The sequence below is a fragment of the Eucalyptus grandis genome, chromosome 2 (genome assembly GCF_016545825.1).
Source record: "Eucalyptus grandis isolate ANBG69807.140 chromosome 2, ASM1654582v1, whole genome shotgun sequence".
Taxonomy (NCBI): Eukaryota; Viridiplantae; Streptophyta; class Magnoliopsida; order Myrtales; family Myrtaceae; genus Eucalyptus; species Eucalyptus grandis.
Window position 1 is genome coordinate 56,572,527 of NC_052613.1, and position 27,724 is coordinate 56,600,250.

A 27,724-nucleotide genomic window follows, 5' to 3' on the forward strand; every position below is an offset into this window, starting at 1 on the left:
TTATTAGACAAATCCGTTATGGTATTGGTAGCTTGTCAGTAATTATGGTCAACGTATTTTTTCCTAAAAAACTTTGAATGCTCTTTAAAATTATCTTATTTATTTATTGGAAAGACCCTTTATCATAGTTGGTTAATATTTATGGTCAATACTGTTTTTCTTTTCAGTAGACTTCAAACACCATTTAAAACCATCTCTTTAAAAATTTCCGATTTCAAAAATATAATTATTATGACAGCCTGTTTGCGTTTATGGTTATATGTGTAGTTCCTGTAAAACTCTAAATGCCTTTTGAAATAATCTTTTTAGTTGAAAAGACTCGTTATAGTAGCTTGTTAGTATTCACGGTTGATGCATTTTTTTTTTTTGATAGATTCCAAATACTCTTTAAAGCCCTTTTTTTTTTTTTTTTGTGGAAAAGACCTGTTATGGTAGCTTGTCATGTATCGTCAGACATTTTCTTTTTTGGGGAAAACTCTAAGTACTCCTACTAAATAAAAGTGCTCATTTGCTGGATCTTTTTCATGGAGACTTCATTTTATCAATGGTTCGGCTCTACTATTAGAATCCAGGTTTACTACTTATATAATCATCCCTCTTCTTACAAGTTGTAATTTCATTTTTTTCTCAGATGGGTATTAATATCCACGCGAAAAGAAATAAATTATGTTCTATAAGAGGGGGGGCAAAGCCAAAGAAAATTCGAGGAAAAGCAAAATCTCGAATCGACGAAGGGCAGGTCTGCAAAATCCGTCGCCCCCGCGAAGTTAAGGACGGCACTCCGGGGGCAGTTTCGGGCAAATCGAAGGAAAATCGAACAGGTGCTTCCTCTCTCTCTCCGGCCCCCATTCCTATCTTCCATATCTCTCCCGTCTCTCTGTTTCACCTTCTCCAAAGAAAACCGACCCAAAAATCCTTTCTGCCTCCCAAAAATCCTTTCCGCCCAATCCCCAAAAGCAGAGAAGAAAACCCTAAATTCATCCCCACCTGGCTCGAGCGTCCCACCCACCGATCCCCGCGGCGGAGCCGATCGGAATCTCGCCCCTCGGGAATACGCCGCGGGCCCCGCCCTGTCGAGGATCCGCCGTCGGTCGGATTTCTTCTTCTCTAGGTTTTCCGGGGGTTCATCGGGCCCGCCGGGGGGAAGCCCTCATGGCGAACGGTACGGATACCGAGGAGTTCGTGGTGCTGTCCAAAGTGAGGCCCGGGCTGAAGCGCGAGTTCGCATTCGCCCTGAAGGCGCAGTCCGAGATCGGCGGGTCTTTCGGCCGGACCCGGGCGAGGAAGGTCCAGAACGGGGCTCCCGGGGACGACGGGGCCCCGTCGGTCTCGGGGAGCAAGCGCCTGAGGAAGAGCCCGGAGGCCGGGGAGGGAGAGGTGGCCGCGCGGAAGCCGGGGAGCGAAGGTGGCGGAGCTGCTGGTGCGGAGGAGGAGGAGGAGGCGAATGTGGATGCGCGTGGTGTGGAGGCGGAGAAACCGGGGAGAGATGTCGAGGGCGCGGTGGAATCGACGGGTGCAGACGAGGCGAAGAGCGACGCGGCGGCGGACGTTGAAGATGTTCGGAAGAGCGGTGTGGGAGATTCTCTCGGCGATGATGGTTTGAAGAGCGACGTTCTGACGGAAAATGTGGGTTTGAAGCCCGAAATCGTGTCACTTAATGGGGCAGCGAAAGGCACCGAAGCAAGTGAAAAAGGGCCTGCTGAGATCGAAGCGACTTTAATGGAGACCGAGGAAGACAAAGTCGATGAAGACGCTGACCTGGGAAAAATCCATGATCTTTCCATTACCGAGGACCAGCGGAAAGTTGAAATAGCACCATCATCTGGAAATAAGGAAGGCCAAGTGCAGGCTGAGAAGCCCTACAGGCGGTTTACTCGTTCCGCACTGAAACCAAAGGAAGATGTCGTGGAGAAAACTGGAGCAAAATATGTGAGGAGAGCGAGCGATGGAGGTGATAGGAAACTAGAGAATGGGGCGAGTGCATTGGTTAACACTCCAACTAAGTTGGAGATGAAGATGTCTAAGAAGATTGCATTGAAGAAGCCATTTTCGACATTGAGGGATTTTCTCGAGACTGGATTACTCGAGGGGGTTGCTGTGAAGTATTTCCGGGTTTTAAGGGTACCTGTTCTTTTTATTTGATGTTTGTGACAATAATTTTAGCTTTACGAACTCCTCTCCATTTGAAATGATGATGTTGTGTCGCTCCTTTTGCAGGATCGGGATCATGGAAAGGGGCTTGGTGGAGTAGTCAGGGGAGCTGGGATTCAGTGCTTCTGTGCAGAGTGCGAAGGAGCCGATGTAAGCATCTCGCACCACATAATCTAAGGGTTCATTTGGGTTGTTTTTTTACCTTCTGAGTAATATGCTAGCGATACTGAGATTGGTATGTGAAGTTGGTCTGCTTATTCAGCGACAATGCGAGTCTGCGGCATTACTTTGTAAGCTGATTTCGTAAACCAATCTTAGTATCTTTAGCGTAAATTTTGTGCTTGGTCAGTTTGGTTTTCTGAAGACTGTATGGCGACTTGTGTAGGTTGTCTCCCCCGCTGCCTTTGAGCTTCATGCTGGCAGTTTAAATAAACGTCCACCTGAATATACATTCTTGGAAAATGGGAAATCCCTTCGCGATGTAATGAACGTGGTCAAGAATGCGCAGTTGGATACTATAGAAGAGGCTGTTGAAGCTGTTATTGGTCCTTCACGGATGAACAAATGTAAAATATGTTTAAATTGCAAAGGTGTGTTTTCAGTTACTTGTTGATGTTGGTGTTTCTTTTGAAAGAAGAACAGTGAATTCTAAATGTCTTTGTGCTATTAGGAGCCATCTCTGAGATGAAAACAGGAAAACCAAAGCTTTTGTGCAATTCATGCTTGGAATTGAGGGAGTCCCAGGTTTCACCTGGTCAAGTAGTTACTACTGACGAGGTTTTTCTAGATCAAGTAGCTGTAGCTGCTCAGGCTCCACCTGATCAAGCTGCTGTTGCTGAGCAGGCTTCTGCTGGTGCAGCAGCTGTTTCTCCACGAAGGTATATTGGCTTTTGCTTTTTTTTTTTTTTTGGAGCCAGCGATACTGCTTGCTCCACCTTATATTATGAACTTTTGCTCAGGGACTATATCAATAAGTCTTTCTCCAAAGCTGCCAAGCATGTGATATGTCTTGCCAAGAAAAGCAGTTATAAGGTGGATGCAGAATAATGTACCCCCTGTTGTTCTAACCTAGCTGGTACCTAAAAGCAAATGATATGCTTGATTGGGATACATGTATCTTTTATAGGGTCTGGATTTCTTAATTAGTCTCAGGTTGCCATTTTGTCGTCGATATAGATATTTCATGTGATGTCTGAATATATTAATTAGTCTGTTTCTGCTTTGTGATGCTTACTGCATCTTTTTCCTCATAAAAATTTGTATTTTTTGGCGTAGTTTATTTATTTATTTATTTAATCACGAGCATAATTTTTCATTGTTTATTCATTGTTCCTTTATTTTTGTTTGTAAGTTCAGATTGCCAGAAACACATCCAGCTTTGGAGTCATCCCCTGATTTGTCTGCTGGCACAACGAAAGCTGCTTCTTCTCAGGCTAAGAGTTGGGGAAAACTAACTAGAAAGTTAGTATTTAATTTGTCAAGTAATCATTTTTTTTCCTTATCTATTGAGCGATCAATAAAAATAAATATGAAATGAAATAATTAGGAACAGATGAACAGGTATACATTTAAACCTTTGTTTGCTTGCATTTCTGAATTCACTCTCTGAAATTTGGCATGTGTTTTTGACAGGGACCTGCGTTTGCATAAGTTGGTTTTTGAGGAGGATGTGTTGCCTGATGGGACTGAAGTTGCATATTTTGTACGCGGGAAGGTGTGATTATGAAGTTTGACCCATCTCGTTTTGGATCCACTATGTATGTTATTTTCTTTCTAAAAAGCTATGTTTATTGAGCAGAAATTGCTGGTCGGCTACAAAAAAGGGTTTGGGATCTTTTGTACATGCTGTGATTCTCTGGTAATGGGAGTGCTTCTTCAACTTGAACAATGTAGTGGTTTGTTTTTGATCTCCACGTTACATAAACTCCTTGACTTTTTGTTGAACAGGTGAGCCCCTCACAATTTGAAGCTCATGCAGGTTGGCCAACACGTCGCAAGCCGTAAGTTTCATTTAAGATATTTGTATTCTTTGGTTTTTGGTTAGGCCATAGTTTAGGTAAGTGCTGGTCCTTGACTCAAGATATAATAGAGTGGGTTGAACTGTCATGTCTGGATCAGGATTACTTGCTTTGATAAGCATGTGGAAATTGGAGGGTAATGAATTATTGAATCCATCTAGGATGCATTCTTTATTGCATATTTGTCGTCCAATAAGCAAGGGGGAAGGGCTGAAGAGAATGGTAATGATTGATCCTAAAAAAAACCTTGAGGGTCTTTGTAAAAGGCAGATTACTACTAGACCAACTATTATCACTGAAATCTTTCTAATGGCATTTTGCAGATACTTAAACATTTACACATCTAATGGTGTTTCCCTTCATGAATTGGCGATATCCTTATCGAGGAGTAGGAGGTTGTCTACCAGTGAGAATGATGACCTTTGCTCCATTTGTTTTGATGGAGGGGATCTTTTGTGTTGTGATACTTGCCCAAGGGCTTTTCACTTAGGTAATTGTCCTCTCGCTAATCACCTTTTGTTCGATATATCTGCATCTTCTTAATAAATTGTTTTTGTTATTGGAAAGGAATGCAGTCTTTTTCCTTTTCTTTATGTTTATTAGTTTGGAAGGAGGAATAATCATGGGAAAATGTTGTTCATGGAATTTGACATTGTGTAGTAATCTGCTCTATGGATTAGTAATGTCATGTGGTGAGTGCCAGCCTCTTAAATGACCTTGGGTTTGCTATTTAGCAAAGAGACAATGCTTAGAGAACCTAGTATGGGATGGAAGAAGACTGGCTTATAAAAGATTTTGGAAGAATTTGATTTGTCATTCTAGATGTTATCAGATCTCATCAAGAATCTTTTGGGAAACAATTTGTTGTGCTTTCTTCACAGAAATCGGGGGATACACCATCCTTATTGATTCATTAAATAGTTTTACTACGTTATAATGATATTTCCAGAATGCTTATTTTCTTTTGAATAGTTTTTACATCAGCATGTCTACCAACTCTGTGAAATATGGTGGTGGTGCTTCTTATTGTTACATATCTTGGCTAGAAGCATGGTTGTGATTTTTATTCTACATATTCAGACAATCCTGAGGTTCCAAGCTAATAAGATGTACTATGATAACACTATTTCTTCGAATTTTCCAGTTTTTTTTAGTAAAAAGACTTGATCATGTAGATGCAGCTACAACCACTGTTGTTATTGCCTTCATTGCTCAAAATTATATTTCTTCTTACACTTTGGCTGGCAATTTTAAATTGTCTCTTCAAATGTCTTTAGTTCCCATGTTGATAGTGATTCTATTGCATTGTTGATGTCCTTTTCTGACTTTGTATTTCTTATTATCTATGCATTGTGTAATTTTATTTTATTAAAGAAGTGCATATTTTGTTTGGCCAAATACATTGTTAGGTTAATGGATATGTATCTTGCTGTTTTGCTGGATAAGTTCCAAAATTTTAGTGTTTCATCTTCTAGGAGTCATGTTACTTGTATTGTTATCTCTATTTCCTATGCTATTTATTATCATACTTATTGAGAGATGTTTATTTCTTTATTTTAGTCAAGAGTACAGGTGATGTGCTTAGTATTTAACATGTTCATTTCCCAAGAAACTCAATCTAGGTTTTGCCTTGTACTTGTAAGATTGCAATTCCACATTTACCCCCTTTCTGCTTAAAGTGCCTATGATCTGGATTGCACTCTAATCCTCTGGTAGTGTCTACTGTTTGTATGTGGTTTCATTTATATGGATGAAACAAGTGGAAGACAGATGTTTTCTGTTCTGTACCATGTCATTACAAGTTGCTTTAATTGATTTTCCTACTTTGAGTTCTTGCAGAATGCATTTCTCTTTCAAGAATTCCTAAGGATAGCTGGAACTGTAGATATTGTCAGAATATACATCAAATGGAGAAGTTAGTGGAGCACAATGTTAATGCGTTGGCAGCTGGAAGGGTTGCTGGAGCTGATCCTATAGAACAGATAACCAAGCGATGCATTCGAATTGTGAAAACTCCGGAGACTGAAGAAGTTGGAGTTTGTGCATTGTGCAGGTTGTTTGGAATGTTAACGCCATCTGAAAACACGTTCGATGCTTTCTCATTACTTTCAAAGCTAACTATGAACTAGCCAATGTTTATATTGCATGGAATTGCTACTATTGTTACTTATATTGTGTATCTGCAGCTTTTAGCTAGAATATTAGCTTTCTATTTGAGTGAATTGCCACTCTGATCTGTTTGATCTTATTCTTGACATATGCTGGTGATCATCTTGTCTTTGTCCACATTCATCTGGTTGAATGTTATGCTCTTTTGTGTGCAGTAGCAAGGGTTTTACCAAATCTGGTTTTGGTCCTAGGACAGTTATCATTTGTGATCAGGTATTCTTTTTCAGCGGATTAGTTAAATGACTATTTTTTTTACTGTGTACTACACAAATCAAAACAAAAAGAAACGAAAGAAAAGAAAGAAAAGAAAAGGAAGTTTATGCACTTGTTGCTTCATGTTTCCGTACTTCCAACCTATTGATTCATCTTTGTCTTAATTGCTAGTGTGAGAAGGAATTTCATGTCTGCTGTTTGAGGGATCACAAAGTGGCTGATTTGAAGGTGTGTTCTTTATCTGTGGGAATATGGTCATATTGTTGTTGTCAACTTTGTCATCTGAGCTTGGAAATTTATTGATTTGCTGCAACATGGACAGGAATTGCCAGAAGGAAATTGGTTCTGTTGCATGGATTGTGAGAAGATGCACTCTGCCTTGGAAGAAATGGTAACGCAGGGAGAGAAGAAGCTTCCAGACTCCCTCTTGGATGTGATAAAGAAGAAGCGTGAGGACAAAGACACTCAGAATGAATCCAATCTCGATATAAGATGGAGGATTCTCAACAACAAAATGTCGTCTGATGATGCATCGAAGCGGTTGCTTTCTAAATCTGTTGCCCTTTTTCATGTGAGCAATATCCTTTAGGCAGAGCAGTTTTCTATTTATTGTTTCTCATATGATCATGATGCTAAAGTACTTTGATTTCGTATATTAAAGTGATTGCCATGGTGCTGCACTGTAGTGATGTCTGAGCTATGTTTCTATTTTTCCAATATCTCATATCTCTGTTAAATACTTTAGGAGCGGTTTGATCCCATTGCTGAAACTAGGAATGGAAGGGATCTCATTCCTGCAATGGTCTATGGGTAAGGCAATGAATCATAGTAGTTTCGATGTCCTGGTAATGGTATGTGGATTATGGAATCCAGTATGACTTAAAGCTTGCCTGATTACCAATTGATTTTCAGGAGGAGCTATAAGGGCCAAGTGCTCAGCGGGATGTTCTGTGTGATATTAATCGTCAAGTGAGTATTGTCTATGAACTCCTCAATGTCGTCGTATATATTATGGAATGCTCAACAAATATTGCTTGCTCTGCAGCCATGAGGTTGTGTCAGCAGGAACTCTTCGCATTTTTGGGCATGAAATGGCAGAACTTCCTTTGGTTGCCACTAGTACAGATTGCCAAGGACAAGTGAGCATATCTGCTATGGCTCTGATTTTCTGAAACCACCCCTCTATTTTACATCTTTGACGGCCTCTTCCAGCGTCTCATGTATCCAACCCATTCTGTGCAGGGTTACTTCCAGTCTTTATTTGGCTGCATTGAGAGGCTTCTTCATTCTCTCAACGTGAAGAATCTTGTGCTTCCTGCAGCAGAGGAAGCAGAATCCATATGGACAAACCGATTTGGTTTTGGCAAGATGACCCCAGAGGAGGTTTGTGAGCGCGCATTCATCAAATACTCTTAAGCAGGAGATTTGAAACCCTCGGTCTTATACATTCATTTCTTTTGCAGTTGAAACAGTTGAGAAGAAATCGCCAAATGATGGTCTTTCAAGGGACGACTGTGCTGCACAAGGCAGTTCCCCTGTTCCCTGAAACAGAGTAGCTGAATCAGCAGTTGATTCCCTTGGAAAAGCTTTTGGGGGGCGACGGCCATTTTGTCTCGGTTCATTAGTTGTACAGGGTTTCTGAAACTTTTTGTATATGGTTGTTGGATATCGCCACATTATCTTTTGAGCGTGTTAGGAATTTTTGGCAGTGCAGATAGGAAATGAGAAGCAGGGTTTTGTAGCTCGGGCGAGAGATATAGCAAGGAATTAGAAAGAGAAGTTTTGGGAGGATGTTCATACTTGAAACCACAGAAGATGACGATATACATTGCGAAGTGACAATCGTTTCGTGATTTTGTAGTCACAGCATATATACATCTGCAGCTCTTCATAGACTCAATTTCACCTGAGATTCTGTCCGTCTCTTTGGCTTGTCCTTATAGGAATGCCATCACATCGCCCGAACTCGACGAGAATCATGCAGTGCCGTGATGAGATGCAGAGGCATTATAATTGATAAATCTGTTTGAAAATTTTGCAATGACGCCAATTATATGTAAGCTTACGACCTCTTTAGTTTATACGGTGTTAATACATGGAGGTAGGGTCGACCCATAAATTAGGAAAAAAAAAATTGAAAATGAAATTATTGCAAAGCGGGAGGTGTTAAGAATTTAAAGTTTAAAAAACAAAACAAGCCCCGGTTTTGCCGTGTGCCGCTCTCTCCCCCTCCCTCCCTCCCTCCCTTTAAAAAGATTGCCTTTTGAGATTTATTTCAAATTCAATTCTGTTCAGTGCTGGATCGGTTGCGTTCTTAGAGGATCGACCATTTCGTTGGAGAGGATGGGTCAGCATCAGATCCAGTATTCCGAGAAGTACTGCGACGACGCGTACGAGTACAGGTGTGCCTTGAAACTCCTCGCGGTCTCTTTCCTGGTTTCGATTTTCTTCTTACTCATTTGGATATAGTGCGATTCTTGTTTTTTTTATCTTCGCTTTCAGGCATGTGGTTCTTCCGCCTGAGGTCGCGAAACTTCTGCCCAAGAATAGACTCCTCTCCGAAGTAAGTTCAACACCATTGCTTTTGGTTTTACCTCTCCATTGACTTCGTGGGTAATCTGCTGATAAGAAAATTGGGAGTGGCGACGTGTGGAATCACTGTGCGTGTGTTTGCCTGTTATGAGGAATCTAAAGCACGAAAGGGGAAAAAAATGGGAGATATGAATTGTGGGATGTCGTGGCGCCATTATCGATTGATGTTTCAAGCATCGTGCGGTACGGTCATGTGAGAATAAGTTCTTTTTTGATGTAGTTTGAACATGTTTTTCTCGCTTCTGTTGGGTTTAGTTTGCAATCACAGATGTGGGTGCTTGGTTTGATCCACCATCTTTTGGAATTCTTGCTTGCCATCTTGAATTGACCATTCCAAGAGATATCTTCTGCGAGTTTGATTCTCAGTGCTAAAGTCTCTTCGATTTCTGGCTGTCAGAATGAGTGGCGTGCGATTGGAGTTCAGCAGAGCCGTGGTTGGGTCCATTACGCCATCCATCGCCCTGAGCCTCACATCATGCTCTTCCGGAGGCCTCTGAACTATCAACAGCAGCAAGAGCACCCAGCCCAGCACAATGTGCTTGCCGAGTGACGTGTTGCTGAGTCGATTTCTTTGTAGGATCACAACTTATCTTGTCTACGATGAGTGTGTATTTTAAAGTTGTATAGTTATAGCAGAACGAAGTCAGTCCTCTGCTGCGATTCCCCTTTTAGGAGGGTTTGTTCAGGTTTCGCTATGTGATCAGCGCGATGATCATCTAGCACTGTGTGTGCAGTAGTGATTGCTTGAAAGGATTCGTAAGTTCACCTGTGGGATTGCCTACTGGTTTATCATCTGTATATAATGTTTTGCCCAAGAGGGCATTGTTTGCCAATGATTTATTGCGGGTATGGCCTTGAGAGCTAATGAACTGGAACCGTTCACTTCTAATGCTTCCCGCAATTTTGATTTCTTGGACATTTCGACGAGAGATCATGCCAATGTTGGAGGAATTGGGATGAGTTCCATTTAATCATAATACGGGTTTGCAGGACATCTGTCGAAGTGATCTCCGATCCCCGGCCGTACAATGGTCTGGCCGCATCGATTCTCATTTCTGAAGTTACATTCCTCGAGGGCGCTCGGCTCGTCATTCTTTTTCTTCTGCTCGGTTCTTGTTAGTCCTAAGGGCCAGAACTGCAGCCTATATTGACATCAAGCAGGTTCTCTGTTCATACTTTTCATGCATGATGAGCAGATATCTCCAACAATGGAGACTCGCCCGCGAAACATGACTGGTAGACACCGTCCTCCTCAAAAGGACAAGACGATTGCAGAATCAGGCGAGGAAGACTGTCAATTTTTTCTATCTGCATGCACGTCTGCTTTTCCAGACCTGCACATTACAGGCGAAACTTTCTTGCCAACTCATCTTTTCTCCTCCTACCGGCATCGACGTAAAGGACGATAAATGATCGGCGCTGGTTTCTGCAATCCTGGGACACTCGGCTTTTGGCGAGTAGTCATGTTTCATCGCTTTGGTAGTTTCTTTTTATGCATGCAGCTTCCTCGTTGCCTAAAACATCTGTGACGAAATCCTCTCAACATGCGATTTAGTAGACACTCGAGTAAAAAGATCAGATCTTGCACGACTACAGTGCAAAGCGATGCTTGCACTTCTGTTAGCAAACTACAGAGGCAAAAAAAGGGGAAAGCTAGAAGAAGGAAAACGATGCGTGCGGTTAAGCAGTGGGAGCTTGGGAAGAAGAAGGGGCCACGGAATCGAGGATCATCCGAGTGAGGTCCTGAGTCAACTCGGCCTTCTTGGCCATCAGGGTCGCCTCCTCCATCCTCAGCCAGACGACCCTCTCGTTCACCTTCCTCAACCTGCCCTCCTCCAACCTCTTGAGCCCTTCCCTCCACACTCCGTTCCCGGGGAAGCACCTTTCGCACTCCTCCACCAGCGCCGGGAAGCTCCCCAGGTCGGCGACGGCGACGGCGGCGGCGGCGACGACGCCTCCGCTCTCCTCCTCGCCACCCAGAATCTCGCCCTCGTCTTTCTCCCTCTCTTCCTCCAAATTCGCTTGCTGCTTTTTCTCCTCCTTGCCTTTCCTCTCCTTCCTCTCCTTCCTGGAGCTCAGCCTCTTGCCCCACACGTCGCGGGCGAGCTCGAACACCTTCCGGTCGTGCGGGGTCCTTATGAGGGCCTTGGTCCGCGCCTGCCTGTGGTACTTGTGCCGGAGCCGCCGGATCTTGTTGGCGATCTGGGCGCGGGTCAAACTGGGCCCGAGGGACTTCTCGATGCGGTCGAGGGTCGGAGGGTCCGCGGTGGGGTTGGTGAGCTTGGAGAGGGACTTCAGGAGCCGGATCTCGTCCTCCTCGGAAAAGAGCTTGTCGGGTCGGGGGTTCTGCTGCTCGCCGGCGGGGGGGCGGTGGTCGCTGCTCTGGGCGGAGGCCGGAGAAGAGGAGGCGCGGCTCCTCAGCCGCGGGGACATGCGCAGTTCGACGGCCGTTGACATTGGAGTGAAAACGGAGAGGCTCGAACCGAACCGAACCGGACTGGACTTGAAAATGAGGAGGCCTTTCGGAGCAACCGAGGTTTCTAGGGGGTCGCAGCGCAGGAAGACATGTCTTTGCACGAGCGGGGACCATGTGGGCCGCTGCTGAAATGGGCCTTCTCGAGGATGTAAAAATCGAGCACACGAGGCTCGGCCCGCATAGCAGAGTCGCGAGTTGCAGACCGGTCCTGGCGAACTCGTGCGGTGCGACTCGGAGAAGCGAGAGAACCGAGATTGCATGCCGGTAGCTGTCGACTCGAGGAACGAGGAGCGCCGGATCACTGAGTCGGGTCTCTGCCGGCGGGGCGAGTCGCGGGCTGCCGCTGCCGTTCCCGTTCCCGTTCGCGTTTCTTCTCGAAGGCCAGTAAAAATTCGTTCTTTTCACAGGTATGATATTGCCTTGATTTTGTGGAAGGTTGTTTGGGAAATGAAGAATTTTTTATGAGCACTGATTGGAATTGCCTGGCTAAGAATTGGGAATTGCTCGGTGAAGATAGGTTCAATGCTTCGCGTGACGAAAAGTTGTATAGCGAATCTGGTGCGCGCGAGGCGGTGTTCTTTGTCTTTGATCGTTGGTCTTTCCTCTGTCGATCGGTTGTGTCGTTTGGGCATTGGAGAATTGGGAAGAATTGCGACGATGTTCCCTCTTCCTGCTTCAATCTGTTCTGCTATGTTTCGCAGTCTTGCACTTGATAAATGCTTGATTTGGTTTTTCTGAACTCATTAAATTTTGGTTAAGATGACTAGATTTTAGTTGGGCAAGTGATTGCCATGGGTAGAGTTCCTGTGAAGTTTGTTTCGCGGGGGCTGTTGATGAGATTTGTGGTACGGAAGCAGTAGGAATACTCAGACAGCCGACATATTCATTGGGTTTCATTCTTCTCTTAATGTCGACATTAGATGCGACTCACATAGCGTTATTATGATCCTTCCATGGAGATGATCTTTGAGTTACATAACCAGCTGCCTCGGGCTTATAAGTATGCATAATGGAGTTTGAAGTGAGTCGCTTACTATATGAAACGACGACTGTCATGCTTGAGGTTCCTGTGGCAATCATTGACTGCTACCAGGATCAGATAGATATGTTACTTTTCCTTGTGCCTTCAACTTCCTCTAGCAATTATTTAATTGACGGCAATACTAGATCAAAATATGGAGTCTACAGACGTGCAATGATCTTAGGAAGCAATCTTCTAAGCTCATTAAGTGCTAGGTTATCAACTTTGGTGCTACTAATGCTTGTGCAGTTTCTGTTTACAAGGGAAAAAAGAGAGATGAAACACCTGTTGCGCATAATTTCACTTCCCCACTGTGTTCAGTTACATTCTTGTGAAAATCAACGTTCTCCTCCGCTCTCGCTCTTTTATACTTCCTGTTTACTTGCTATCACTAATAAGTAATGAATGTTGGCTTTACTTTTAATTTTGTGACAGACATCATATGAAGAAATTTCAGGTCAAATACTCAATATGACCTATCCTGTCTTCCTTTTTTTATTTCTTGATCTGACTAGAATTGCACTCTGAAAGTGAAGGTGGCTGCCTCTGACTTGATTCCCACTGTTTTCAATTGAACCAGCTCCCACAATCTCAATGACCCGAGCACGCAATATCACTGTTGCATCTGGTCTAGTAGCTTTTGCTGCTGCAGGCTTGGCATTTCCATTTTACATGGCGTATGTATCTTTCCTGCTTCTGGCTCTTAAGGTTTGGACCTTGTTATGTCAATTTCATGATTGTCTTCATGTTTTTGCCAGGTCCAGGTCGTCTCAAGCGAATCCTGTGATCGATGCATCAAAGCCGCTCCCACCTCAGGCAACTTTTCGAGGGCCTTACATAAACACAGGGTCTCGCGACATTGGACCTGACCATCAGACTTACCCAAAGAAGTGAGCTGCTGTGGCTTACGTTGGCTTGCTTTCTAATGTCTACATGCCTTTCTTCAATGTGGCAAACATTTAAGTTGAAGATCCATCTCGAAGCAGCACTGCATGCTAGCCAAATTCACTAAGTTTGGAAAAAATATTGATTTCCATCTTTTTGACAAGATCTGTAGCTTTCCTTTTTTAATAAAACCACCAAGCTGTAGCTTTCATTGTTATCTTCGTGTAAATTTCATTTGCTTTGGGGACAATAACACTAATAGCTCCTACCTTTTAGCCCAATGTGCAATGTTATTTTTAAACTTTTAATTTATTCAATGTAATTCCTGAAAATGCAGTCCATAGATTATAGTGAGAAGGGTAATGTTGTCCTCTCGTTAGTTCGAGTTAATAGATTTTGTTGACATGCTCTCAAAAAGTTTCAATGGTGGACGGCAAGAAGAAAGCTAAAGTATATATAAAAGGAAGGATAAAAAATTGGAATTTACGGTCGCATGTTTTTTTATTGTGTTGGTCAATTATTGTAACTCTGCATTAAAATATCCCATGTCATCAAATAACGTTTGACTCATTGTTCGGTCAAAACGGAAGAATTACGTTAATTTCTTGGCCTCAATTTCTTATGTACTGAACTGCTGAGACTTGACTAAGTTAAGGAACTTGTTGTTACAAAAGTACTACCATCATCACTGCCTATGGAAGAGTTGCAGATTACACATGGTGCAGTCAAATGGGTCTTCTTATATGAGTCGGATGAGTTTTCAGATTGTACAATTTTGTGCTTTGGAAAGAAGTAGGATTCTGCTTTCATGATCTGACCGAGGAATCTTTTGTCTTAGAAAGTACTTGCCATCATTCTGCACCTGAATTTTCTTGGCCAACCTGCACATATGACTCGGAATCATTTGGTGCGGACGATTCAGTCAGCGTTATTTTGCATCAGGGCCTTCGATCACCTGCTGTTAGCTTAATAGTACTTGTTCCATTACGTGATTCGTTGGTGGTAAGACTGTCATCGGCTGTGACTGACCTGAGATTTAGCTGGGCTGATGTTAACAGATTATACGATTGTTTGCTAGCACATCTGCCAGCGAGGTGGTCGGCGGTGTCTCAACGGCAAGTAAAAACACACTTGTGGGGCGTCTATAGAATCTTTATTTAACGCCGATAGTTCTGGCTCATTTTCCATCGACTCATATATGCAAATTCAGATGATAAGATTCACATTTGCACTTGAAATGATAATTAACAGCCACCTACAATGGGTTATATGTCTGCTGCGATTAACCTAACATGGGTAAGCTAGCCATGAAGAGACAGACAGATACAAGAGAATGGGGAGCAGAGAGAAGTTCATCAACATCGCGTGCACGTGGTGTGGCCTGCGTCTCATAGTGAAAGATCAAGCAATGATAGAATCATTTCTCAAGTCCACCATGCCTTAAAACTTTTCCATCTCATCCATCACTTAAGTCTTTTATTAGAGGTGATCGGTTCTAGGGTGGATAAGTTTCGAACCTAAATCTGTACCCTACCATATTATAGCTGGTTTCCCCTATCTGAATGTTGTATCTTATCATATTTGCATTGGACCTGTTTTGGAATCTATCCTATTTTTCCGGTCCGGTTCTAGGTTCTACCCTATTTGCATCAGAAACTATTTTGCAATCACTCAATATCCTATACGACTTCAAATTTTATATAAATATGCGAGAAAACATAGCGTAATTCTCTTAATTTGTAATAAAACATTAAGCACATGTAATTAATAAGTACGTGAACTTTTTGACTAAACAAAAAAACTAAGGATTCACATGGCTAATTATCATAAACAAACATCACAAGGCAAAGTAAAAATCCTAACAAAGCACAAACATTAGCAGATATTAGTCTCATTCACACAACTACTATAGGAAGTTGTTAATTTATGTATAACGGTTAACAAATCTTCTTTTAAGACTAGTAAAAACCTATTTCAAAACCGGTTCAATCAGTTTGGTTCCGAGTGGGCCTTTACTTGGAATTGGGAACCGGACCGGTTGAAACCGGTTCCCAAAAAATGGAACCGGTTCCCGGACTGGTTCAAAGAGGAACCTGTTCCCAGACGAGTGTCCAGTCTGGTTCCTAGGTAAACCCGGTCTGGTTGCACACCCCTAGTTCTTATGCAAAAACAGGGAAAAAAAAACAACTTGCTTGCTATAATAAAGAACTTCATCAAGGATAGGTTGGCCTATAGTTTCCATTCCATCCGTGTGCTCGCGCGGATCCTGACTTCGAGTGGCAACCTCTGTCATCAGCATAGATGACACAAAAAGGGAGAGAAGAGACCGGTACAGAGCCACTCCTATCGTAGAAAGCAGCCCAACAGGCAAGATTATGGGTGGCTAAATTTTCCATTACAGATACATAGTTCACGCGCCATGTAGTCGAACTGAGCAAAGTCCTGATATCAGCAATTACATTGGCGATGGCTCCAGAGGGAGGAGTTTTCCAGTGCTGCAGCGGCTGGATTACCGCTGGATCATTGCCTTCCACTGTGATCTTAGTGAAACCATATTCAATCGCAGTAGAAACAGCCAAGAAAGCAGCCTTAGCCTCTCCAACAATGAGGTCGCAAGCAGGTATTCTCTCAGTCCAAGCAAGAAGAAACCTCCCTTCACTGTCCCGGCAAGTCATGGCTAACATAGCAAAATCCAGGCACATTGCCACATCGAAGTTCACCTTGATTTTATTTCCAGGAGGAGGGACCCACTTTGCGCCACGAAACTCACTTTGTTGCCTGAAATCCCACACTTTCAAGAGGCGTCCATAATTCGCATTAAGGACATGAGCAAAATCCAAGGGTTGTCTCTCCTTTCTAGTGGCCACTAACTGGTTCCGGAGCTCCCAAAGATGGACAATGAACATGACAGCATAAGTGAGGAACTTTTTTGCTTCATTACCATTGATCCCGAGTGCATTGCTTGGATTGACAACTATCCGAATCCAATCTGCTAATCTAGTAATCTCTAAGGCTGAAAGGCGCAGGGGCCATGCAGAGTTCAACCACGCCACTTGTGTAAATTGACAGGAAAGAAGGAGGTGCTCTAAAGACTCTCTCACTTGATGGCAGAACGGACAAGGAGATTCAGGAACAAGGTACTGAGTCCTGGCAACCTCTTTGGCTGGTAGAACTCCACAGGCCACCCTCCATAGCAGCAACTGGAGTCTCCGAGGCAAGTTCACTTCCATGATAGCTTTCCACTCGGTGGGTTTAAGGGGCCCTGGAAAGGAAATCTGGCCATGTATATCTAGCGTGGATTTGATGAAGAAGTTTCCTTTGACATTTGGGATCCATGTAATTGAGTCTTCTGCTGCCAATCGAGAGCTTTGGGTGGGCATCCAGTTGGCTAGAAAGAAGGTAGACATGTAGAAAATATATCACAAAGAAGACCTATTCAGACATTATTGACAGCAGAAACTTGACACTAAAGGAATGACATAAAGCTAATTAATTAATTCAAGAATCCGTTAGTTTTTTAAATCATAAAGAGTAAGAAGACAGTAATGAAGAGGTGGCCCCCAGAATTCCGGCATCAGTTCACTTTGTTGATAAGACTATACATAGCCATGGTTTAAGAGGCATGTAGTCAGATAATTGTTCACGGACCGATATCTGTTTTCAAGCACTGGAGACACAATTATGAGGAGGAGGTAGGAACCAATGGATGCACAACAAGCACTTGGTTAACTCTCAAATAGGAAGACTACTTGTAGAAAGTTCTATCGGCAGACTATCCAAGAAGGACAGGGGGATGAAACCTATCCAAGAACAACTAGATGTCCGTTTAATGTGCAAAATAATTTCCCTATGTTGATTTGGATGAATGATAAAAGTGAATTGCTAACTGATCTGAGACAGTGCCACTAAGATGGCCACAGGGAGGAAAAGTTTCTTTCTTAGATTACAATAAGCTAAATTTGATTCAAACAGTTGAGCGAGTATATTGGCTTTCTCCAGCAGACAACGTAGAGAGAATGAAGAAACGAGTTTGCTTTTATGCATTTCTATGCCATACGAAAGAAAGAGCTATGTGACTGTTCAGAAAGGGTCTGAAATGACTATCCACCTTTTTCTGATAAACTAGAGTAAAATATAAGTTTAGTACCATGCAACAGTGACATCTGAACATCTATTCTTGCCAACAAACAATCATAAACAGCAGAGTTCTAAGTAGAATGGTGAACTGACCTACAGATGAGGGGATAAACCACGTGTCCTGTCCAAAGGAGCAACGGCGATTAGGTACATGTGAGATAAGTGTAATTATGTGTTGAGTAGCTCCACTCTTCAAGTTGAATCTGCATAATTCGTAACCATTCTTCATGTTGGTGCCCCCTTTCACTGTGAAACCATCAAGATAGTAAATGCAGTTTCCTCTGCATCTTGGGACTTCGGAAGCCAATAAGGACACGGAATAATTTTTACTCAAGAACAGGGCATAGTTGCCCAAGTTGTTCACCTTCACAAATCTTTGCTCTACCTCATCCAATTCAAAGATGTGGAACCAGAGAGCTCTGTTCTTATATTGCATGTGGACAGGCCCTCTGCCACCATCTTCAGGGTCATAAATAACAGAATAGTCACTATCAAGCAGTGCCTCATAAAAATTCTCCTCTTCTTCCTCGGGTAAGTTGACCACATTATCCATTGGCGCGCAAATCATTAGCAAGGCTCCTCTTAGTTCAACCAAATATCTGCGGCGAGGTCCAGAAACTGATTCAGGCTGAACAATGACCAAATTCTCAGGGGAACTCAAGTCACAAATGATCACTCTCCCAGTGAAATCCACTGCATATAGTTGCTCCTTATGAATGAGAAAGTCAACATATCTCGATGGTTGGTCTTGGAGCACAGTCCATGATTTATCATGTACCTTACAAAAAGCCAGTCTATTTGCTCTTAAATCATAGCACATTGCTGCCCAAGAATTCTGGTTTACCAACGTAGGATCTCCCGACAAGGCAATACGTTGGATGAAGAAATTCTTCATGATATCCATGTCTATAGTGTGGTGCTCCCCCAAAATATCTTGATAGAGGTATTCCTTGCCCTTTTTGTGGAACTCAAGAACCTCTGGCAAACTCGTCAAGTTTGGGAGAAGAATTTTCTCTTCAGTGAGTGGATTAAATAGTAAAATTTCAGGGGTTCCATCTAGCAATGCCAGCCAACCATAAGAGGAACCACAGCATCTTTTACCAAGAAATTCCGGTGAGCTGAATCGGTAGAACTTGTTCTCCGAAATGCTGACAAAACTTCTTGTATCAGTGTCCTGATTACAAGGGTGGAGAAGCCATGGCATTTGATGAGGTACCCTTTGTTGGCAACATCGATGCATTCACAGAAATATAAGCACAATAAGTCAAACAATGAACTTTTGGGCTCGGCTCGATGGGACTACTTTACTGTACATTACTAGCAGCCACACATCAATGTGGATATCATTACTGCCTTAAACAGATGGGGACTGTTACCCAACGACTGATGCAAATTGTTGTCAAGAAAAGGAATTTGAAGCACTAAATAGGATTATTCAAATATCAATTATGGGAATGAAAATTCTATTTTCTAAAATTTTGACCCCTCAAGCTGGTAATATTGACATCCTTGCACTTGAAATGATGTTAGTATGACTTTCTACATAGGAGAAAGAAGTAGCTTGACCATCTAGACAATATTCATTGTAAGATTGTCTGACCTAAAAGAAGGATACATTCCTGCCTTGCCAACAGACATTCTCGCTCTGGGAAAGACTTAGAATCAAGAGCTTGTGCATTTTTTATTATCATCTCGTTTGACAAAATTCAAGTTGCACAGTGCTCTTGTTGACGCAGCCCAAAAAGGTATCAATTATGTGATCTCATATAAAAAATATCATAATAATAATTACAATTTTTGTTCAGGCGAAATTGTATGATTTGTCTGCTAATAGAATAATTCTTTGAAGATTAAAATTGTACAAGCTGTGAGACTATAGTATGCAAGCAGGGTTGAAGGATAATCACATTCCATATTTCTGCCAGAATGATTGATGTACTCCATCACAGAATAATGGAAGTATAATACCTGGAGGGAGGTCTGATGCTTGCCCAACTTCGACAGACAGCCCGAAATCGGACATGATCATCTAGTCCGGTTAGCTGATCCGAGATCATTTCCAGAAGTTCTTTCGGCAACTGAGGCCAATTGGGCTCTGACGCCATCCTGAGCTGATCAAAGCAGTGCTCCTGTGTCCCTGCAGGTTATCCCCTCTTCACATGCATCTGTAGTGACGAATCAACAAACAGGTGAGATGCATCCATTGTTTGCAAAATGAATTTAACTCAGTAGGAACTCGCCCCCAGTTACATCCATTGCCATACACTTTCACATCGAATCTGGACATTGAAGAGACTCTGCTGCCGGTGGCAAGGGGCAATGGTTGCTTTCTTGAACGATCCCGTCCGGTCAATCAGGCTGAGGCCGCCGTCCATGAGAACGTGAACATGAGTCGATAAAGCATTATAAAAGAAAGACTTTTCGTGCGCCAGAATGGAAATGGAATCTTGGGACTTGGTCTTGTGTTTTATTTTTTCTAGGTTGTGTCGGGTTCACTCGTCTGAGTTCGATGGTTTCTGCTTCCGAGGAATCAAGATTTAAAGGTGGGTTGCGCAGAGAATCAATAAAATCGCAAAGAACGCAGACATTCTTCAATCATTCGCTCTCACATGTCTGGAAATGGATGCTGTTGCCCGGTCAATCAGGAGCAGAATTTTGCACAGAGAGAGGGGGGGGAGGGGCGCGGAGGGAGGGAGGGTGAGAAACTTTGCAAAGCTCATGACTTTTTACCATTCCTGCGACTTTAATGGCGTGCTAAATCCATTGGACCCCGTCTCTTTGCGCGTGTATGTGTGTCGAGAGAGAGAGAGAGAGAGAGAGAGAGAGTATGACCACGCAGACCCGCCTACGCCGCCCCCGTGTATCCCTTCGCTTTGTCGACTCGCGTTTCTTCCAAGGGGCCCATCAATTATCTCGAGTCTAAAGAAATCAGCATTACCATTATTGCCGCCGTCAGCACTCAGCACCAGCTTTCAGCTCGGTTTTTTTGTGTAATATCAATGCAGTAGACCCGTTTGTTAATTCGTTTAGCGGAGGAGGAACCAGCCACTTGGAGGACTGAGCTTCGAGCCTTTGACTGCACCCCTCCCTGGATGAGAACGGATCCCATTTGGCGTCAGCTGCGGAAAGAACTTCTCGGGATGATCTCAGGTCGCCTGATATACCTTAGAGACCACACCGAGTTTCGAGCTGTCTGCCAAAAGTTGGAGAAGTATTAGGCGTTCGACAAGGTGCTCTCTCGGTTTTTCAGTGTGAGCTTTTTGCAGATTTCTTTTGCTATCTGAACATATTCATTCACGCCGTGTCGTCATGGGGAAACTAAAAGTTGTACCACTTTGTAACATGTTGACAGAAAAATTTCATGGTGTCTATCAGGTAGCTATATACGATCAATGGTTTTGTCTATCCTGCAGAGTTGAGCTGATAAAGTTCCTTGTTTATATCTCCATTTGGTCTATCTGTCCACATGCATTTGTTGTTTCCATCTCAGGGTGCCTTGTCAAATTCCATGGGTACTCCGGCCTTATAATCAAAACACTGATGCGCGAACTTCTGTTAGCATTTCTGAGAACCTAAATTCTATCAGTTCAGCTGACAGGAATTTCTTGGTGAACGGTGTTGCGGTTCCTCTTATGATTGGCTGGCGGTGGTGGATGGGAGCCCCAAGATTTTGCTCTTCAATCTAATTGCCAATAAGATACTCCCAAAGTCAACAGAAGTGTCAGACATTCTACATTTTCTAGAAAACCACGGGGGATATGCCTATCAGGACTTTAGGGGGTTCCAGCACCAGCACTGAGTAGACCCAGAATTAGGCACTTCTTTGTTAACCATGTCATCTTTTTGGGAAATCCTACTTTGGGTGTCCAGAACGTTGGGTGGTGTCGTGCCAGAAAATAACAGCAAGTGGACTGGCATTTTGTAATCTGGAGATGAAACATGGTCTGTGATTTCAGATCATCTATCCAGATAAATCTACTAACTCTTTCACTGTGGGCAATTCTATGCCGTGGATTCCACGGGAAGGGGGATAACTTGTAACCTAGAAATCTCTCAAAGTTGGCTGTCCTTTGGTCAGAAGGATTGTCTGGATTTCATAGGTTGTTCTTGGTAAAGTGCAAAGTATCGTAGCTAGTGGTCCTTGTGGCAGGAGATGACTCGGATGGCTTTAGTGAGGAAGAATAGAAATTTTAAGAGACATAGTTGCTAGGAAGGTATGACAAAATATAGACACGGAAGAACGTAATGGAGTTTCATAGAGGGATTGTGACAACAGAGCACTTTGGATTGACGTCTCTGCACTAAATGAGGCGGAGGAGGAGACTTGTCAAGTTGGATGTTTTGGGAAATTATTAGTTGCTCTTGAGTTTAAATTACTCAACATCATAGTTGGGTTCAGAGATTCCAGGTTATGGTGGAAACTGCATGTGCTTTGTCAATGATTTCAGAGTATAAAAAGGAATTTCCATGATAAAAGGTTATGAATCGAGCACATTCAACTTGAAGAAAGAAGCTGTTTGATGAGTGCTTTCACTTGTCTTGCGGGTCCCTGATCCTAGTCACCTATTTTGCAGGATGCTAGGATTATCCCCTCATGCGTGGGTGAGCTCATTCTTCTACCATCTTAGCCATTTCAGACATACAAGTATTACAACTAGTGTAATGAAGAAGGGAAAGTTTTAGACCAGAAGTATTTCGATTCTGTTGGCGATTGCTCTCTACGACTTTGTGGAGACTCACACCAGTTCTTTCCTTAGAATTTTCATCCGTAAAGCTTTTGCAGCCCTGAAGTCTTGATCCCCCCCCTATCGTGTCCACATTCTAGACGAGACTTTGCTGCCAGTATGCCGATTGCCTAGTGGCATGCTTGCTCCTTGTAATATCTCTCTACCATCTCCTTACTTCCTGGGGCTTACAAGTCATATTAGCAAGAAATGTAATACTCGCTCACTTAATGTTCAGATTCTTGATGACATATAAGTTTCTTCCATTCATTAAGGGCTACCCGCAATTTATCTATTGAAGCTAGTATCTTAAATCTCGTGATATGTTTATTCAACTACTTTGACCATCTATCTTGATAAGTCATTAAATCTTTGCCATATTCTCTTAGTTTAGTATTTGCTCTTGATGGATGTGGTGGCTTGCCTGTACTATAATGCGAACTCCATTAAATATAGCAATAAGTTTTTTTTTGGTGAAGAATATAGCAATAAGTTTTCAGCTAACTAGATGCCCAGTGCAAGCTATCAATTAGCCCCGGAAGAGTCACTTACATGGATGCCGAATGCGAAAGGACACTTCACTGACAAATCAGTACCTCCGCTGGGTATGCCAATGCCGAACAGAGAAATTATTGTTTCCTGGGGCCCTTAAAACCTAAGGACTAATGACTGGGATGCTATCAAGGAAGCGAACTTGCCAGCGAGAATGAAGTTGGTATCACGGAGGGTGACGTGCGTAGTTGTACCGACAAAATGGATTGCTAATGGTGTGTTTGATAATATTTCTGTTACAATTTTTGAATAGAAAAAATGCGTTTGATAAACTTGTTTCGAGAATAAAAAATGAACAGAAACACGTTTAGTAAATTTGTATTCTTTTTTTGTTTCTTTTAATTTTTTAATATTTTTCTTATTTTTTTTTCTTTCTTCTTTTGGCCGGGCCGGCCTTGCCATGGTGGTGACCACTGACGAGGGTTGGCGGCCTCGCCCGGCCACGCGAGGCTCGTCGGCCCTCGGCGAGGCCGAGCTCGCCCAACCTTGCCCCACCCTGGCGAGGCTCGGCCTTTTGTATATCATCATTGCCCTTACATTTTTAGGCTCGTCTCCGTACCCTGATCGGATTCGAACTCATTCCCTCTACGATGAGGTAGTAAAGCCCAATCATCACGGCTACTTATAGGTGGGTAAATAGTTAGCCTTTGAAAAGTCATAAATACTATGATACATGTCGTCAAATACAATACTTATTAAAATGAATCTCAAAAGACTATTCCGGTAGAAATTTGAAAGCTCACGTATGTGGAAGGGGAGGTCGAATTTTTCTTCAATTTAGCAGAAGTCATCATCGCTCTACCATTTCACATTCATTTCAACTAATCAAGCAGGGGCCCGAGACTTTTTTGGGCTCAAGCTAGCAAACGGACACGGCACGAGTCCGATACTTGCACGCAACTTTCTAGACTGCTCCTCAAAAATCTCTGTCGCCAGAGTAAAGAAATCATCAGTTTCAGCTCGCTGTTCCTGCGTCGGACTGTCCGAACACACGAAATTATAAACAAATCCCGAAAGCATGTCCCTGCTCCAACCCCTCTCCACTCCTTCGCCCGTCGTCCCTCTGTCGTCATCGGCAGCCAAGAACGGTTCCCTCGGATTCCCTCCTCCTTTTCCCATCAAACCCACGAGTCTTTTCTCGCGTCGAGCGCCCGAGAGATTAAAGTTCTCTCCTTTTCCGCTCAGAGTCGCCGCGCCTCCGAAATCGCCACCTCCGACCTCCGACCCGGACGAGTCCACGGAGGCGCGTGGGGATCAATTTCGAGAGGACGAGTTCGGAGCCGAGGAGGAGCTCGGCGACGAGAGCTCGGGGTCCAAGTTCTCGTGGAGGGACCATTGGTACCCTGTTTCTTTGGTTGAAGACTTGGACCCTCGGTTGCCCACCCCGTTTCAGCTTCTGGGTCGAGACCTCGTGCTCTGGTTTGATAAATCCAACAGTCAGTGGGTCGCTTTTGATGACAAGTGCCCCCATCGCCTCGCTCCGTTATCGGTAATTCTCTTGTTCTTTCCTCTGTACTTAGTTAGAGGTGATATCATCATGTGGAAATGAGAAATTGAATACCCGGTATTAGATTATAAGCGTGATTCTGTTAAGAAATATAGTTAATCAGATGCTAAGAGTTCTTCATTTGAGAGATTTCGTTTCGGTAGTCTTCTCAGCTGTCAGATGGTGGACCGTGTGCTTTCTCTCATCTTGAAGTTCCAAGAAATGGGAAAGTAAATGTTTTGGAATTTGAGATATTGTGGCCTTGGTTTTGGGATGCTTTACTCATGAATATTTAAGAATTGCCTTTTGGTGGTCATATTTGTGACGGGTTGATCTGATTTTGCTAATAGGAAGGGCGGATAGATGAAGATGGGAATCTGCAGTGCTCATACCATGGGTGGTCCTTTGACGGTTGTGGATCGTGTACACAGATCCCTCAGGCTGCTTCAGAAGGTCCCGAGGCACGCGCTGTTCGATCTCCGAGAGCATGTGTTACAAGGTTCCCCACGATGATTTCTCAAGGCCTCCTCTTTGTTTGGCCTGATGAAAATGGTTGGGAAAGAGCCAATGCCACCAAACCTCCCATGTAATCAATCTTTTCCGTGCATATTTCTTTTTCTACATGTGATTTGCTTGTGAATTCGTCGATGTTGTGTACACTGCTTATTTAAACATTAAGTAATGGAAATAGTAGCGCTTGGCAAAGAATCTTATGAATTCTCTTGCAATGATAAAACTCAGGTTGCCTGAGGACTTTGATAAGCCTGAATTCTCGACTGTGACAATTCAGCGTGATCTGTTCTATGGCTATGATACACTCATGGAGAATGTTTCAGATCCCTCTCACATTGATTTTGCTCATCATAAGGTATAGTCCTCAATTATATCATCATCACTCTAATCATTTGCTTCAACTGGCCAGAAAAAGTACAGCATCTCAGAATGCAATTCAGGTGATGGAGATCAAGCATCACGAGGTCAACTTGGTGCATAGTTTAGCACCATTGACTACTCCATGACATTCTTATTTGTCCCTGAATTAGCAATTTGACATTTGTTTCGTGGTTATTATACCAACTAACATTATGACTCAGTGTGTTTAAGATATGTCAACTATAGAAATCCTGCAATGCTGCCTGTTCTCCTGTCATTTCTTTGATAGGAATTTTGCATTTAAGAAAGCAATAAACTGTCAAAGGCATAAGTCGACCATAATCTACTTTTGTCAAGGCTGACAGCTCTCTGCATGCATCATCCTTGCTTGCTAATGCATTCTCTTCTAGGAAAAAGGTTTTTTTTTTCTTTTTGGTAAAACTAGGAAAAAGGTTTTCATACTAGCTTACATGGAGAAGTCATGTGACAGGTCACAGGAAGGAGAGACAGAGCCAAACCTTTGCCGTTCAAAATGGAGTCTAGTGGGCCTTGGGGTTTTGCTGGATCTAATGATGATAACCCAACAATCAGTGCTAAGTTTGTGGCACCTTGTTATTATATCAACAAGTACGTCTCCATCTTATCTACCTTGGCTTCTTGCTGGACTTAATACCAGGTCACGCTTACTCCAAGAGGAAGACTCTGACCACTGCTTTCTTCGCTGCTGTTTTGGATTTGAATAGCTTGCAGTTTCTGGGTCCCTGAAATTATCTGACATGAGACCACTGATAGTTAATGTGTATGTTAACTACTAATTTCACAAGTAGGCTTTTTGTTGAAAATACCAAAGCCTGTCTTTCAAAGTCTCGATGTCTGCTCAATCCTTCCGTCTGACGAGCAGCTGTATTTTTGAGATCCATTCTGGTTGTACTTGTTGGCTACAGGCATTTCAGCGTCATTTCTGACTAAATCAACTTTCATGTCATATTGCTGAGCATTCCGGATACATTCACTTTCCATTAGCTCAATTTTTTTTCTTTTTTCTCCAGAATCGAGATAGACACAAAACTTCCTGTTGTTGGAGATCAAAAATGGGTTATATGGATCTGCTCCTTCAACGTACCAATGGCCCCTGGGAAGACTCGTTCCATCGTTTGCAGTGCTCGAAACTTCTTTCAGTTCACAATGCCAGGCCCAGCTTGGTGGCAGGTGAGACCATTTCTCCTTTTCTTGGTTCTATCTTGTACTCAAGGGTTCACAGGGACTTCATTGCCCTTTTATTCTTTCCCTGTAGAATTCAAATAAGGTCTCTAATATTATTGGTTTGTAAATTGTTGGGTTGTTGCTTATAGCAACATTGCAGAAGTTGTCTTTAGAGGCTTGCCTTTCAGTGCTTGTGATTCATGTACGTGCCTGTTCATAACAGCGTAACTGACATGATTTGTCTCCTGTGGTTATTTGCCAGGTGATCCCGAGGTGGCATGAGCACTGGACTTCGAATAAAGTTTATGATGGAGATATGATTGTCCTTCAGGGACAGGAGAAGATCTTCCTCTCCAAGTCGATGGAGGGTCAGGAAGACGTAAATGAGCAATACACAAAGATCACATTTACACCCACTCAAGCCGATCGGTTTGTCCTGGCATTCCGCAATTGGCTAAGACGGCACGGGAACAGCCAACCCGAATGGTTTGGCTCGAGCAGTCAAAAGCCTTTGCCATCTACCGTCTTGTCGAAACGTCAGGTGCAGTGACTTACAAATCATACCGTTTTGTACTTCTATGAATGCTAAGAGGCTCTGTCAAAGAATCAATGGATCTCGAATACAATAGAACGTGCTTTTGTGACCCGAATATAAGCTTTGAGAGTTTTGAAAGATACTCTTCTGATCCAACCTGGCTTCTTTTTCTATTTGCTCTGCAGATGCTTGATCGGTTCGAGCAACATACTCTCAAGTGCTCGTCATGCAGAAAAGCCTACGAAGCATTTCAGACATGGCAGAAGCTTCTCATAGGCGCCACCGTCTTCTTCTGTGCAACAGCGGGCGTCCCATCAGACATGCAATCCCGAATTATTCTTGCCGGGATTGCCATTGTCTGTTCAGGTATCGCTTATGCCTTGCACGAACTGCAGGAGAACTTTGTTTTCGTAGATTATGTACATGCCGACATCGATTAGCGGTGGTGGTATCCATCGGTTAGATTTCTTCACATAGGCATAGATTTTGAAAGTACCAACTGTACCAATACACACAGAAACCCCGCTTGAACTGGCTTTATAGATTACTTCTCACTTGTTTTTTTCATTTCCTCTGGGAATCCGAATCTGAGACGCGGCTATCCTTGCTTATGTAAAGTTTAAATCTTTAAGCAATAACTTAGAACCACCTGCGGCTTACATATGATCTCCTGCTGTCGGATGTATGAT

The 27,724-nt window shown here is 43.0% G+C and overlaps 6 protein-coding genes across 8 annotated transcripts; 4 read left to right on the top strand and 2 right to left on the bottom strand.

The window, feature by feature from the left end:
* The first annotated feature begins 851 nt into the window (after nucleotides 1–851).
* Nucleotides 852–8,444, top strand: LOC104434038. The gene is made up of 18 exons (XM_010046987.3): nucleotides 852–2,121; nucleotides 2,218–2,301; nucleotides 2,537–2,741; nucleotides 2,822–3,029; nucleotides 3,508–3,612; nucleotides 3,784–3,865; nucleotides 3,950–4,009; nucleotides 4,099–4,151; nucleotides 4,493–4,659; nucleotides 6,009–6,222; nucleotides 6,494–6,551; nucleotides 6,723–6,779; nucleotides 6,874–7,122; nucleotides 7,297–7,361; nucleotides 7,464–7,520; nucleotides 7,597–7,690; nucleotides 7,794–7,934; nucleotides 8,015–8,444. The coding sequence occupies exons 1-18, from the start codon at nucleotides 1,153–1,155 to the stop codon at nucleotides 8,105–8,107; spliced, it is 2,961 nt and encodes a 986-aa protein (XP_010045289.2). The 5' UTR covers nucleotides 852–1,152; the 3' UTR covers nucleotides 8,108–8,444.
* A 56-nt stretch (nucleotides 8,445–8,500) lies between these two features.
* Nucleotides 8,501–10,008, top strand: LOC104434039 (cyclin-dependent kinases regulatory subunit 1). The gene is made up of 4 exons (XM_039305815.1): nucleotides 8,501–8,607; nucleotides 8,847–8,953; nucleotides 9,054–9,114; nucleotides 9,541–10,008. The coding sequence occupies exons 2-4, from the start codon at nucleotides 8,895–8,897 to the stop codon at nucleotides 9,691–9,693; spliced, it is 273 nt and encodes a 90-aa protein (XP_039161749.1). The 5' UTR covers nucleotides 8,501–8,607; nucleotides 8,847–8,894; the 3' UTR covers nucleotides 9,694–10,008.
* A 415-nt stretch (nucleotides 10,009–10,423) lies between these two features.
* On the bottom strand, nucleotides 10,424–11,663 carry LOC104434041 (probable transcription factor At1g61730). The gene has a single exon (XM_010046991.3). It carries the CDS (start codon nucleotides 11,598–11,600, stop codon nucleotides 10,824–10,826), a length of 777 nt encoding a protein of 258 aa, XP_010045293.2. The 5' UTR covers nucleotides 11,601–11,663; the 3' UTR covers nucleotides 10,424–10,823.
* A 130-nt stretch (nucleotides 11,664–11,793) lies between these two features.
* LOC104434040 lies at nucleotides 11,794–13,882 on the top strand. 3 transcript variants are annotated; one of them, XM_039305818.1, is made up of 3 exons: nucleotides 11,794–12,026; nucleotides 13,177–13,317; nucleotides 13,399–13,882. In XM_039305818.1, the coding sequence occupies exons 2-3, from the start codon at nucleotides 13,235–13,237 to the stop codon at nucleotides 13,532–13,534; spliced, it is 219 nt and encodes a 72-aa protein (XP_039161752.1). In that variant the 5' UTR covers nucleotides 11,794–12,026; nucleotides 13,177–13,234; the 3' UTR covers nucleotides 13,535–13,882. The 3 variants fall into 3 exon arrangements, with proteins under 3 accessions (XP_039161752.1, XP_039161753.1, XP_039161750.1); XM_039305819.1 differs by having other exon boundaries at nucleotides 13,221–13,317; XM_039305816.1 differs by having other exon boundaries at nucleotides 11,795–12,026; nucleotides 13,212–13,317.
* Nucleotides 13,883–15,408: 1,526 nt separating this feature from the next.
* Nucleotides 15,409–20,384, bottom strand: LOC104434043. The gene is made up of 4 exons (XM_010046993.3): nucleotides 19,927–20,384; nucleotides 19,631–19,827; nucleotides 17,756–18,879; nucleotides 15,409–16,913 (listed from the first exon to the last, which is right to left on the bottom strand). Exons 2-4 carry the CDS (start codon nucleotides 19,765–19,767, stop codon nucleotides 15,739–15,741), a joined length of 2,436 nt encoding a protein of 811 aa, XP_010045295.2. The 5' UTR covers nucleotides 19,768–19,827; nucleotides 19,927–20,384; the 3' UTR covers nucleotides 15,409–15,738.
* Nucleotides 20,385–23,857: 3,473 nt separating this feature from the next.
* On the top strand, nucleotides 23,858–27,683 carry LOC104434044 (pheophorbide a oxygenase, chloroplastic). Its single transcript, XM_010046994.3, has 7 exons — nucleotides 23,858–24,427; nucleotides 24,775–25,010; nucleotides 25,166–25,292; nucleotides 25,788–25,924; nucleotides 26,347–26,506; nucleotides 26,763–27,041; nucleotides 27,221–27,683. The coding sequence occupies exons 1-7, from the start codon at nucleotides 23,957–23,959 to the stop codon at nucleotides 27,473–27,475; spliced, it is 1,665 nt and encodes a 554-aa protein (XP_010045296.2). The 5' UTR covers nucleotides 23,858–23,956; the 3' UTR covers nucleotides 27,476–27,683.
* The last annotated feature ends 41 nt before the right edge of the window (nucleotides 27,684–27,724 follow it).